Source organism: Macaca fascicularis, chromosome 3, assembly GCF_037993035.2.
Source record: "Macaca fascicularis isolate 582-1 chromosome 3, T2T-MFA8v1.1".
NCBI classification, from domain to species: domain Eukaryota; kingdom Metazoa; phylum Chordata; class Mammalia; order Primates; family Cercopithecidae; genus Macaca; species Macaca fascicularis.
In genome coordinates this window covers 86,853,460-86,867,640 of record NC_088377.1, presented here as the reverse complement: position 1 = coordinate 86,867,640, position 14,181 = coordinate 86,853,460, and the positions used below count along the sequence as shown (strand labels likewise).

General features: G+C 42.2%; 1 protein-coding gene across 20 annotated transcripts in view; it reads left to right on the top strand.

The window, feature by feature from the left end:
- Positions 1-14,181, top strand: part of HECW1 (HECT, C2 and WW domain containing E3 ubiquitin protein ligase 1) — a 464,113-nt gene that overhangs the window by 299,014 nt on the left and 150,918 nt on the right. For all 20 annotated transcript variants that reach the window (XM_065542077.1, XM_074035183.1, XM_074035186.1 and 17 more), the window contains one exon: positions 7,884-8,053. In XM_065542077.1, the coding sequence (XP_065398149.1) occupies positions 7,884-8,053 (170 nt within the window). The remainder of the gene's footprint in view (positions 1-7,883; positions 8,054-14,181) is intronic.

The window sequence follows — 14,181 nt, the reverse complement described above, 5'->3', positions numbered from 1 at the left end:
CAGTCCCCAAACACATCACTTTTCCTACATTTATTCCAAGACAACAATTCCCGGCAAAGGAAAGTGACTAGGGATATAAAGTTAGTAGCTAGCAGAGCAAGCTTGGAATGGTCATGGATATATAATGCTTAATAGTTGGCTGTGTATATGTGTGTTGCGTTCACTATGTCTGCCTAGGACAAAAAGCAAATACTGCTGAAACTATCAAAATAAATTCCATGCGGCCAGGCATGGTGGTTCATACCTATAATCCCAGCACTTTGGGAGGCCAAGGCAGAAGGATTGCTTGAGCCCAGGAGTTTGAGACCACCTGCGTAATGTAACAAGATCCCATCTCTACAAAAAGTTAAAAAAGCCAGCCATGGTGGCATGTACCTATAGTCCCAGCTACTCAGGAGGCTGGGGCAGGAGGTCACTTGAGCCCAGGAGTTAGAGGCTGCAGTGAGCTCTAATTGTGCCACTGTACTCCAGGCTGGGTGACAAAGCAAGACCCTGCTTCAAAAGACTAAAATAAAAATAAATTCCATGCCTCAAAAAAAAAAAAAAAGACAGAAAGATCAACAAAGCCCACAAAATATCAAAAATTTGCTCCATGCTGGTCAGCTCTGAGTATAAGAGCAGAGCTGAGGATTCCAGCAACAACCAGTTGGACAACCAAACTCACTAAAGATGGACAAATGCCAGGACTACATGACATGCTCATAGGTAAACAATAGAAATTTTTACTTGAACAATATGTGGAGAAAATACTCTACCCTATTAAAAAGTTGAAGACTATAATACTCAAGAGAAAAAGAAACTATTCTATTGACAGATACCTACTAAAGAAAACTAAAATATTTATCACTCATCTGCTTGTACCCTCAACAAAATAGAGGGAAGTACAGAGCATATTAACTAAGAGATCAAAGATGAGAAAAGATGATAAGGGAGTTTTTTAAAGCTTGCAAAAATAGAAACTTAGAAAGTCAAGTGTATTTGCTTTCTCTTGCTGCTATAACAAATTGCCACCAACTTAGTGGCTTAAACAACACAAATGTACTATTACTGTTCTACAGGTCAGAAGTCCAGAATGAATGTTAAGGGACTAAAATCAAGCTGTCAGCCAGGCTGCTTCCTTCTGGGGGCTCTGGTGCAAATCCATCCCTTGCCTCTTTCAGCTTCTAGGGGCTGCCAGCATTCTTTGGCTCATGGCTACATTGCTCCAATCTCTGCTTCTCTCATCACATTGCCGTCTCCTCACTTTGCTCTTCCTGCCTCCATCTGACAAGGACTCTGTGATTACATTGCACCCTCCTGGACAGTCCAAGATAAATCTCTCTACTGCAAGATCCTTAACTTAATCACTCTGCAGAGTCCCTTTTACCATGTAAGGTAACATATTCATAGGCTCCAAGGATTAGGATGTGAACATCTTTGTGGGGTCTACCACAGTCAATAAGAGATTTAAAATAAACTCTAAAAAGTACAATCACAGAATTAAAAGCCTGCAAAAGCAGTACAGAGCACAAGCACCACTACAGAAAGGGAATCAGTGATATGACAGTCTCTTGAGAGTCTCTCCCAGAAGGCATCAATGAAGGGCAAAGCCCAAAATGGATGAGGGAAAAAAGATGAATGGCACATACAGAGCCAACACATAATCAATGTTTTTGATGAAGAAATCAGAACAAACTGAACAGAAACAGTAATAGAAGAAAACTTGCTTAAGTTGAAGATAATTTTGAGTATTTAAATTAAAGAAGACCATGACCATCAGGTGCTCAGAAAAAGAAATGTATATGAAGAGACCAACACCTAGACAAATCTCATTTAAAAAGATTTTTTTTTTTTCAAATATAGCCACAGTAGACATCTGGGCTGAAAATGCATGATACGTACAAAAGAACAATCCTCATGCTAATCTCAGACTTGTCTTCTGAGATGCCAAAATAAAGAAGCAAAGCCTACCAAGTGATAGGGACAGGAGACAGGGAAATACAGGATAGAAGAGGGCAGTTCCCCAGCAAAGGCCCCACCCTCAAACCTGGAAACCCACGGCCCTAAATGGGAACAGGCATTCATGTTTTCACACCCAAATGTTGCCTTTTGGCCCGCCATGCCCCTCTTTCTTGTACCCATATAAGCCCCATATCCCAGGCTCCACAAGCAGATGAACAGAAGAGCAGAGCAACAGAAGAGTGGCACGGCAGAGAAGGAGAGAAGAGAAGGAGCATCCGAATGTTGAGAGGAGTTCAGCTGGGGAAGGTCGAAGAGGAGATCAGCTGAGGGACAGCCAAACTCCAGGGGAAGATCATCTTCCCACTCCATCTTCTTTCTAGCTCCCCATTCATCCTGCTGAGAGCTGCCTCCACCAATCACTAAAACCCCTGCATTCACCATCCTTTGAGTTGGTGTGTGATCTGATTCTTCCTGGACGCCAGATAAGGATCCAGATACCAGGAGGGCAATGAGTTGGTTAACACTTAAGCCACCCGCAGACAGCAGAGCTAAAGGAGCACTGTAACGTACCCACTGGGGCTTCAGGAGTCACAGACACCCTCCCCTAGATGCTACCTCAGGGCCGGAGCCCAAAAGCACTCACCCCAGCTCCTGCACCTGCCTGTCTGCATGTTCCCTCTCCCGTAAGGGGTTTGAGTATAGGAGCCACACCCCTGTTGCATGTCCTGTGCGGGGGAGGTGGGGTGAGGGAACTCTCCCATTTCACAAGTTCTAAGGGGAGAATTTTTTTACCCAAGATTTCCATGTCCACCAGATTTTCATTTATGTGGGAGGGCAAGAGGAACACCCTCAGGTTTATAAGGGCTCAAAGACTCCACCCTTACACCTCACTTCAAAATAATATGTGAGCATGTACTCCAGCATACGGAGATAAAATCCAAGAAAACTTGAGAATTGGAGACATTGCAATATAAAAAGACTGATTTTCTTTTTAGGGTTTGAAAGGAGAAATAACCAGAAAGTAGATGATGGAATTGCCATCTTAGAAAGCTCCAAGAGTACAATGAACATATCAAAGCAAGATTGCTCATGCAAATGCTTTAATTGTCAAGTCTTTTTATATTTCCTGTTTTTACCACTTCCTGGAGGTAACACATTTTCTAGGTAAATATTATCACTTTAATTTTCAATGAAGTGCACTTTTAGCATTCTAACTGAAAAAATCAGAAATGCAAACAAAGATTTATTTACAAATATATTGGAGACAACTTAAATATTCAAAATTAGGGCTTGGTTAAATAAATTACCATAGAGTCAATTTATTAAATACTGTATACCCTTAAGAATTGTGTATACAAAATGTTCTAAAAGGCATAGGAACATCCTTATGATGTTGTTGGTGTGGGAAATAATTTTTCCTCTAGTTTTCTTAGGTTCTTGGCTGAGGACCCCCTGTAACAGAAGATAGATTAATAAGAGAAAAACAAACAAGTTATTAACATGTATATCTTATGTATACATAGGAGATACCCAGGGAAAATGAGTAAATCTCAAAGATATGGTTTAGAATTTCAGCTTATATAATGTCTTCAACAAAGAACGGTTCAATTTTTAGTGAAGTGACAGGGCAAAGGAAAAGGACTTTGAGTCTTCAAGGGCAGCAAGTTCTGGGAAGGCTATGGTATGGTAGATAGATGCTGTTTAGTACAGTTTATTATGCAGATTCATCTGGTGCTGTCTCCTGGTTGGTACTGGTCTGAAGTCATCTCTGGTGATCAACCTTTGATCCCCCTGGTAGAAAGCGGAAGAGGGACACCTTTGTAAATTTATGCCCTGCTTTTGGGAAAATAGCAAGAGGGCAAAGAGCTTTTCTTTTATCTACTTCTTCTCAGTTGTCTTCAGCTCTAAATAATCCTTATACCAAAGTCACAGATTTTGGGATGTTGTTTCCCGGGCTCTCACATATAATGGGGTGATATATTCTGGTGTCTTACACATATAATGCAAGTCAAAAGAAAAATCTTGGATGCAATAATGAATATGCAATATGTTCTCAACCGTGCAAAGAAAAATACTAGGAGGAAATAAGGTTTGGCAAAGGTTGCCACTGGTGGGGAGGGGGTACTTACTTGAAATAAATAATTATTTCCATTAGTTATTTGAAATAACTTTAAAATCCTATTTTTTATTCTATATTTTTAAGTATTGTAATAAATGTACATATGTTTATCACCAGAACCAAAAAATACAGGCAAAAATGAGAGGAAATTAACTATTCTCCTTTAACGTAGCATTTACTTTTGGAAAATTCTAGAACTCTACATGCTCTTATGGACATTTCTCCCAACAGTCTCATAGTGGAAAACATTAAGACCTGAAAGAGTTAAATTGGTTTACTCAAAGTTACAAAGTTCAATAGTGAGTGTTCCCAAATGACTAGCAGTCCAGTGCCTTTAAAATTGTACCTCCTATTGCAGCAGTTTTCAAATACTTTTATTCCATGAAACGTATATCTCATTGAGTATTCAGACTGAACTTAAATACGTAAGTCTTTATAAAGGAAAGTGTAAACATTTGCTGAAGGACAGGAAAGAAGACCTGTACAAATGAAGAAACGTGTGCCCTTGAGTGGAAGTCTCTGTTTTCTAAAGCTACTAATTATCCCAAAGCTAATGTATAAATTCATTGCAGTTCTAATAAAAATCTAAGTGTTTTGAAAGGAGTTATTAAAATTTAATAAGATTCATCTGGAACAATAAATGGCTGAGTGATAAAGAAAGGTGTTTTCTTTTTTAAAAAAATAAGAACAATAAGAGTGACTTAATTTAGCAGCTATCAAACATTTGATAAAAACATGTTGGTGCAGATACGGACAAGTTGTTTGATAGAACAGAACAAAGTGTATGGAAAAAGACTCATTTATAGTTGAGAATTTAACCAATGCCAAAGTTGACATTTTTATAAAAAGACAATATAACAGATTGATTAAAAGCACAGACTTTGGGCTGGGCACGGTGGCTCACACCTGTAATCCCAGCACTTTGGGAGTCCAAGGTGGAGCACCCGAGGTCAAGAGTTCAAGACCAGCTGGCCAACATGACGCAACCCTATTCCTACTAAAAATACAAAAAATTAGCCAAGGGTGGTGGCAAGCAACTGTACTCCCAGCTACTCAGTGGGTTGAGGCGGGAGAATTGCTTGAACCCAGGAGGCAGAGGTTGCAGTGAGCCAAGATTACACCATTGCACTCCAGCCTGGGCTACAAGAGTGAAACTCCGTCTCAAAACAAACAGACAAACAAAAGCACAGACTTCGGAATCAAAGAGGCAGGTTCAAATCTTATCGCTGATGTCGACCAGCCCTGACAATCTGTAAGCCTTCATTTTCTCTTCCTTGTATTAAGGATATAATCTCTACCTTGTGGAGTTTGTGGTCAGGATTAAATCAGAAAATGTATTTTAAGGGCTTAGAATGGTTCCCAGAATTTAGTAGATAGCAAATAAACGGTAGGTGGTGGTGGAGGCAATGGTAGTCACTATTTTATGATGAATTTTATATATATAGTAACATATATATATGTAACACATATATGTATATATGTAACACATATATACATATATATGTATATGTCTTTCACACTCTAATAAGTCAGGGTCTCCAAGACCACCCCTAGGTTCAACAATTTGCTAGGAGGACTCACGAGACTCAGCATCTAGTTATACTCTTGGTATGACTTATTACAGTGAAAGGATACTTAGCAAAATCAGCTAAGGGTAAAGGTGCTTAGGGCAAAGTCTAGAGGAACCCAGGAACAAGTTTCCAATGGGCCTCTCCCGGTGGAGTTACACAGACATGCTTCATTCCCCCAGGATGAACTGTGACAACATGTGGAAATGCTGTCTACCAGGGAAGCTTCTCAGAGACAAGAGACAGGGTTTCTACTCAGTGAGGTGTTGGGGGACAGTGGGGGCGGTGCTGGTCATGTGTGCATCTTCTGCTTAGCCCACACCAAACTTCCAGCCTCCCAGAAGGAAAGCAGTGTTCACCATAAGCCACATCATTTACACAAACACTTAAGGCACAGTGAGCCACTCTTACCAGTTCTGGGAAGGTAGGAGCCCTCTTGAAATCCAAGTTTCTAGACATTAGCCAAGAGCCAACCAAATAAACAGTTGAGTAGTGTCAGGCTGCTATGTTAACTTCTTTCTACACATATTCCTGCAGATGTGGCCTGGGTTTTGCAAATTTCTGTGATGCTTGTACTTCTTGCCTTCTTTCTTTCATTGGCAAGTGTGGGGGTGAAAGTGACTCCACTGTGGATGTGAATCCACTGTGTTGACTTCTGATCACCCCCAGTCCTGTGAATGCCTCCTCTTCCTACTTTATCCACTGTCTCTAGTGTAAGAACATGTCAACCTTGACGTTATGGCAGAAACAACAGGCTGTGATGCAGGCAGCATTCCTGCCTGTTCTGGAGGGCTGCCTTTCATTGTCTTGCACAGAGCAGTGGCTTATTTACCCCTTCCCTATGGTACATAAGCCCTGGATCTGGCGAGTAACAGTGCAGAGATCTACCAGTCTCCTGCAGCCCAAGACCATGCTTGTCTGTGAGTTCCCTAATAAAACTCCTTTTACCGACAAACTGGATTTGTCTGCCTCGTTCTTTGGTTTCTCAACTCCTTTGGCATTTGGGGGCCATTTTGACTATATGGCCCTTTCACAGAGCAGTAATATATTATCATGCCAGAGAGTAGGAATAATTTTATTAAGCAGATAACCTTGGATCAACTCAAAATAACTTTTAAATAAATGCATATGAAAACATCTGTGCTTTTTCATCAGTAACAAATTATTGAAACCCCTCACAACTTATACCTTGACTGGGAATCCCTGATCCTGTGTATCTTTACCTCCATTTGTTACACTTGTGTATAAATGTAAATAATTTTGTTTGAAAAATACTTCAACAATAGAAAAAGCTTTAAAAATTACATTCCTTGGCTGGGCGCGGTGGCTCACACCTGTAATCCCAGCACTTTGGGAGGCCGAGGCGGGTGGATCACCTGAGGTCAGGAGTTCAAGACCAGCCTGGCCAACATGGTGAAAACGCGTCTCTACCAAAAATACAAAAATTCACCGGGCATGAGGCATGGTGGTAGGCACTTGTAATCCCAGCTACTCGAGAGGCTGAGGCAGGAAGAAATGCTTGAACCCGGGAGGCAGAGTTTGCAGTGAGCCAAGATCCCACCACTATACTTCAGCCTGGGTGACTCCATCTCAAAAAAAAAAAAAAAAAATTATATTCCTTGACATCATAAATATATTTCTAATAAATATAATGTGATTTCAAATTATCCAACTATAAACCATTGCCATAAATGATCTTGTGCACACACACTCTTTCTGTCTGTCTCTCCTTGTGCAGCATGAAATTGTACATGGTCAGATATCTTCAATTAAACAGAACAGCTTGGTTTTCAAAGCCCTGCCCTCCCTGGCAGCAGGGTTTCTCAGAACTCTCCTCGTTGACTGCACTCAGCCCCATGGAGGCCAGGTCTTGTTTGTTCTTCCCTCCATTGTCCACGCTCTGTGCTCTTTTCATCCTCTTCTCTCTCTTTATTTCTGCCAATTCTCTCACCTTACTCAATGAGGCCCACATATATTGTGAGACTCCAACCCTTATTTTTTTAATGTCCTCACCTTGCAGAGGAATTTGACACCCAGACCCATCAAATTTCCAAAGTTGAACTTTGTCTCCCTGGGCTACCCACGTTTCCTGGGGTGACCCTCACTCCTTCACCCCAGCCCATTTACCTGCCTGAGTAACACTAGAGATCTAGTTCATAAGGGCCAACGGTCCTCTCATGAAAGGTGTAGTTACCAAGTGCCAGTTGTTAACCTCCCTAAAACATATTTAAATTAAAGTATCCTTTATTTTATAGATTTCCAAGCCATGGGGTTGAAGAAAGGGATGTTTTTCAACCCAGACCCTTATCTGAAGATTTCCATTCAGCCTGGGAAGCACAGCATCTTCCCCGCCCTCCCTCACCATGGACAGGAGAGGAGATCCAAGATCATAGGCAACACCGTGAACCCCATCTGGCAGGCCGAGGTGAGTGCTGTGGGCCCTGAAAAGAAGCCCAAGTAACAAAGTGAAAGGGCTGACTATGAACCAGCTCTCCTCCTTCCCTCCATTCATGGAGCCCTGGGCTCTGCTGCTGAATCTGTGGCTGTCATGGTCTTAGAAGTGAGCCATGTTCTCCAGCAGTTGCAACTCAGGGATCTTGATCAAGTCTCCCCAGACAGAACTAACACACTTTTCATTGCACTGCATGCAGTAGCCTCTTCTGATTCAGAACCCATGCCATGAGAAGGACGGCCTTTCCCTCTGCCCTTCGTGTGGGAGAAGGAAGAGAAGAGTTGTGATCAGAGCCTTCCAGTTTCTCCACAGCTCTTACCATGCACATGATCCTTGAGCAAGGGTGTCAAATCTCACATGTAGCCTTCTAGACCAGTTCCAGAGATTCTAAAACTATCAGGTTCCTGGGATAGGTGAATAAGTAAGCCCTAGAATATCCCTGGTTGGGTTAAATATTATTTGATTTAAATAGATAGTGAAGCCTAATGGTTTATCCCATCTTCATGGTTTGCACGGGGCTGGGCAGCTTGCTAGAGTATTGAATAGTCTGTGTTGTCTACAAAGGCCCTTCTTCACTCCTAAAAGTGTCGCCTTTGCCAGGGGTTTGGAGGGTCCTCAAAGTTCTCTCCTAAAGGACACACAGAAAGTTGTCACCACTTATTTGGCCAGGCAAGGTAGCCTGCACTTATAATACCAGCACTTAGGAAGGCTAGGGCAGGTGAATCACTTGACTCCAGAAGTTCAAGACCAGCCTGGGCAACATGGCAAAACTCTGTCTCTACCAAAACAAAACAAAACAAAAAAAAATTAGCTGAGCATGGCGGTGTGTGCCTGTGGTCCCAGCTACTGGAGAGGCTGATGTGGGAGGATTTCTTGAGCCTCACAGGCAGAGGTTGTAGTGAGCTGGGATCATGCCACTGCACTCCAAGCTGGGTAACAGAGCGAGACCCTGTCTCTGAAAAAGAAAGAAAAAAGAAAGTCATCACCACCCATTTGGCTGCCTCCCTGCCAGACCTGAGTTTGAAGCTATAACCCCCAAACCATGTAGTTGAGGGGCGGGGAGGCCTAGGTCATGAGAGTGGATGGAGTATAATGTAGGTTAAAAGTACACTTTTATAGTCATAGAAACCCGAATTCTAATCCCAGCTTGGCCAGTTAATAGTTTTATAAATTTGAGAGATCAGTTATCCTCCACCTGAGGCTTAGATTACCCTCCTCAGCCTATTATTGATGGAAACATGCTCCCACTGAAGGAACTTGCTTTGGAGAGGATTTCTTCCTTTATTTTTCAGAGTAGATCATCTCTGACTTAGAGCTTTCAAGCATCCTTGACAAGAAAACATAATTAGACATATGAGAGCAAATATTTTTTATTATCTATTAAATCATACCACTCCCTTCCTGGGCTTAATTAACCCTCTCCCAGGTTTCCCAGAAGAGCTTCGTTAGAGCTTTGAAGTAGACATGAGGGAAATAGACTTGTACTGAAACTTCCTCCTAGCGCTGGTTATCAACGGATTCTAAAACACTGATAGCACCACTCGAATGGAATAATGAATCTTAATTTGTTTATTCAGTCCTGGCTGTGCTCATCAATTATTTCTGAACTCTTCCCTACATTCCTAGGGATAATAAAAGATACCACAGGAATTTATTTTGTATGAGAGGGAAGGCTTCTCTCTTCTGAAGGACTTTAGTGGAACCTATTCTAAGACATTTAGTCATAAAGGTGTTTTAAGTGGCAGAGAATGTTTGGAAAATCCAGCACCATCAGAATGTTTTTTGGCTAAAAACATCAACTAGAATACACTTTAAGTTCTGAAATGATTTCTGAAGCTTTGATTAAGACTGATTTTATTCTGGCAGAATACTGGCAAATCCTCCCCAGCCCTCTGCTCTGGGCTGCCTCCCTTCCATCCCACGTGGTGCAGTTAGAGTTATTCATCTAAAATATCCCTCATCTCATGTCCGCCTGATAAGGCTCAGGCTGAGGATAACTGATGTCTCAAGTTAAACAGTGTGTAACTGGCTGAATGGAGATTTGAACCAAGGTTTGTGTTGCTGCAAAACTGTCCATTCAGCCCCTAAATTGTACAACAGTTCCCAGGGTCCAAATGTCAATGTCATAGCTCCTCTGCAGAGCATTCAAGGCCTTCTTTGATCGGGCGTTGCTTACCATTATGTCAGTTAAGTATGTATTTGGCTCCAAGCAAGAGGAAATCTGACTGGCTCTGATATTTCTCACAAACAAGACGTCCAGAGGGAGGTGATCCAGGCAGTGCCGCTGTTGAGTGAGCCCCCAGGGCTCCCGGCTCTCCGGGCCTGCCCACTGCACCATCCTTAGCAGATGGCCTCATCCTCCTCTGTTAAAGCCTCAAGTCCAAATTCCAGGCAGGAAGAAAGCAACAGGCCAAAAAAGCCTTCTCCTTGCAGGACTTTGCATTTTCTTCCTGGGAGAAAAGCCCTTCTCAGCTAATACCCTGTTCCCTCACATATGGCCTCGCCTGGATGGAAACACTTAGCATTTCACCTCCCTGATTCTGGTAGAGGAAGGCAGGAGAGAAGATGGTTGAACACAGGTATTGAATAAACTAGCTAATAGCACATGTGACATCCTCCAGCTTCACTCCCCACTACCTTTCACCTCAGATCTATGCCAAGGCCACTCCCCAAATGCTCCACATGCTTTCATGTTGTCGTGTATGTGTGTGTGTGTGTGTGTATATATATATATATATTTTTTTTTTTAATTTTTTTTAGAAAAGTCTTACTCTGTCACCCAGGCTGGAGTGCACTAGCCTGATCTTGGCTTACTGCAACCTCCCCCTCCTGGGTTCAAGCAATTCTCCTGCCTCAGCCTCCCGAGTAGCTAGGATTACAGGCATGCACCACCACACCCAGCTAATGTATTTTTAGTAGAGATGGTGTTTCTCCATGTTGGCCAGTCTGGTCTTGAACTCCCAACCTCAGGTGATCCGCCCGCCTAGACCTCCCAAAGTGCTGGGATTACAGGCATGAGCCACCACCCCCGGCCTGTCTTTCATATGTTTTATCTTTACTTATATTTGTCTAAAATGCACATCCCCACCTAATCCACCCAGCAACTACCACTCATCCATCAAATCTCAGCTAAACTACCACTTCCCATATGGGGTGCTCCTGGACTCCTCCACCCCAGGCCTTAGGAACAAAGCACTTCCTTGTACAGACTCTGCCATGGTGTTGCCAGGTTCCTTTTATATCCACCTCTGTCTTTCCCACAAGACGATGAAGAAAAGGAAATCACATCTAATTCATCTGCATATTTCCAGTTCCTGGAACCTACTAACAGTAGGTTACATGGGGTTTATAAAGGGCCTACTATGCCAAGCAGTGTTCTAAAGATTTTATGTAATCAATTCACTTAATCCTCACAACACCCCTATGAGGTATACACTATTATAATCTTTGTTTAAAGGGGACGAAACTAAGGCACAGAGAAGTTAAGTAAATTTCCCAAGGCCACACAGCTGGTAAATGGCAAAACCAGTATTTGAACCAGGTAGTCTGCCTCTAGAGCCTAATACTGAACAGTTTTATTCTTAGGCAGTTGTGAGTAAATTCTGGAAGAGTATCAACAGTTTATACCAGACATTCAAACTGATCACAACCTCTCCCTTTCATTTAAGAAATGTCTATTAAATGTCTACTCTGTAGTAAAGATAGAAGTCACTGAAAGGACACATAGCTGATTGACAGATAAGACCTCTCAGATGGCCAGGCGTGGTGGCTCACGCCTGTAATCCCAGCACTTTGGGAAGCTGAGGCGGGTGGATCACCTGAGGTCAGGAGTTCTAGATCAGCCTGACCAACATGGTGAAACCCCATCTCTATTAAAAATACAAAAATTAGCTGGGCATGATGGCAGGCGCCTGTAATCCAAGCTACTCAGGGGGCCGAGGAAGGAGAGTCGCTTGAACCCAGGAGACGGAGGTTGCAGTGAGCTGAGATCGTGCCATCACACTAAATGACCTCTCAGATTAGTAGAAGGAGACAATACAAATATAACACAATAAATGTTCTAATCAAAGTATGAACAAAACACTACAGAATACAAAGAAAAGAGCAACGTGGCCTGAGAGAAGACTTCACAGGGGATATGCTACTGGACGTGGTCTTCACAGGGGACAAAATGCTTTTCAGGGTAGAAGGGTCCTTCCAGGCAGAAGGAACAGCATGTGCAAAGGTACCAAGGCATCCCACAGACACTTAGCATACTGTTTGGAAATATCATGTGGTTAGAGCTTGTGGTGTGCATGGACAAGTGATGGCAACTGGGCTGGGCTTATTCTAGTCACTCTCATTTAGTATGGTTCCCTTATTCCTTGCAAATGAAAGCTAATGTTGGCTTTGAGGTCCCATGTGGCACCCTGGTGAGTGAAATGATGATACCCTGTTCCTACAGGATTCATGCAAGTCTTCAGATTTCTATGCAAGAGGGTAAGAACCAAACTGCCCTGCTTTCTGCGTTTACTGACTAATATATAAAGGGTATTCAACGAGAAATCATTGAAGTTGCCTGCACTTAAGTGCAAGAATATCCTTTAATATGTAGTTTAAATGCTACATTTATTTCTGTGGTTAATGTTGCATTGAAGTCTTATACGATTCTTTTCAAATTTATGTAAATTCAAACTTGAAACGTATTTTTTTGCTAATTAAGACATGTTAGTCACAGCTACTTGGGAGGCTGAGGTGGGAGGATTGCTTAAGGCCAGGAGTTTGAGGCCAGCCTGAGCAACATAGTGAACTTCTGGCTCAAAAAAAAAAAAGACAAAAAAGTTAAACCTTAGAAAAATTAAAGTTTCTATTAAGATAAGGAGGGAAAAATTAAGAGACATAAATACATATGAAATGCAATGAAAGTGAATATAAATAAACAAGAGAGTTCCATGTTGATTGATCAATCTCCTTCTCTTTATTATGACTGTAACTAGAAACTCTTTGCACCCAGGAACACTCTTCTTGATTTTCAAGTTCGTTTTCTTTCCTGGATGGATACAATGAACACCTTTAAGATGATAGTTACACAGAGAAGTTAAACACAAACAGCAGCAACTGGGGTCTTGGGTGTTCACGTAGAGAGTATGTTTAGACATCTGAATAAAACAAAGAACTCCTAAAAGCAGATTCTCAGCAATATCAAGTGGATGGAGCAAATACCAAATTCCAGCCTGAAGCCATGGTGTTTGTTAGCCTCCAGTGCCTTCTCTCGGCCTTTGCCTTCCAAAGCTGGGTGGATTAATCCCCATGCATGCACGGTCAGCAGCATCAATCTGATCACAAGATTAGAAGATTAGACAGAGAAGGCCTAGCGTTTGCTCATGGAGCTTATATTCCAATGTGAGAAGACAAAACAAAACACACAAATAAGTTAACAATATAATTTCGGTGGGCAGTAAGTAGTGTGAAGGAAATCTCACACAATTACAGGATATGCATGACTAAGGGGCTCCTTTCGTTAGCAGTGGCCCAGGCAGGCCTTTCTGAGTCGCCGTCACATGACCTGAGAAGCCAGACATGCAAGAAGAACCTGGTTAGATCCATGTTCCAGACAGAGGATGCAGCTAGTGTGAGGGCCCGAGTGTAACGAGCATGGCAGGAAGGTCGTTGTGGCTGGAGTACAGTGAGTGTGTGAGGGGTGGGGCATAAGAAGAAGCTGGAGAGAGGCAGGGCCAGCTCCTTGTAAGCCACAGAGAAGAGTTGGGATATTACTCTAAGAGTGATAAGAAGCCATTGGAGTGTTTTTAATAGGGAAGCATCATGGTCTGATTAACATTTTATGAAAACCTCCCTGCTGCCATGTGTGGGATAGATATAAAGAATCAGGAATAGAAGCCATTGATTTCCTACTTGGTCAAGATGTATCATTCTTTCCATACATTGTTGGATTTGGTTTACTAATGTTTTGCCAAGGATTTTTGCATGCACATTCATGAAGAACATTGGTCTTCAGTTTTCTTGTATTAGTCTGTCTTGGTATCAGTGGTACTGGTATTGGTTTTGGTATCTGCTGGCCTTTAAAATGATTTGGGAAATGTCTGTGTCAACCTGGGCTGCTA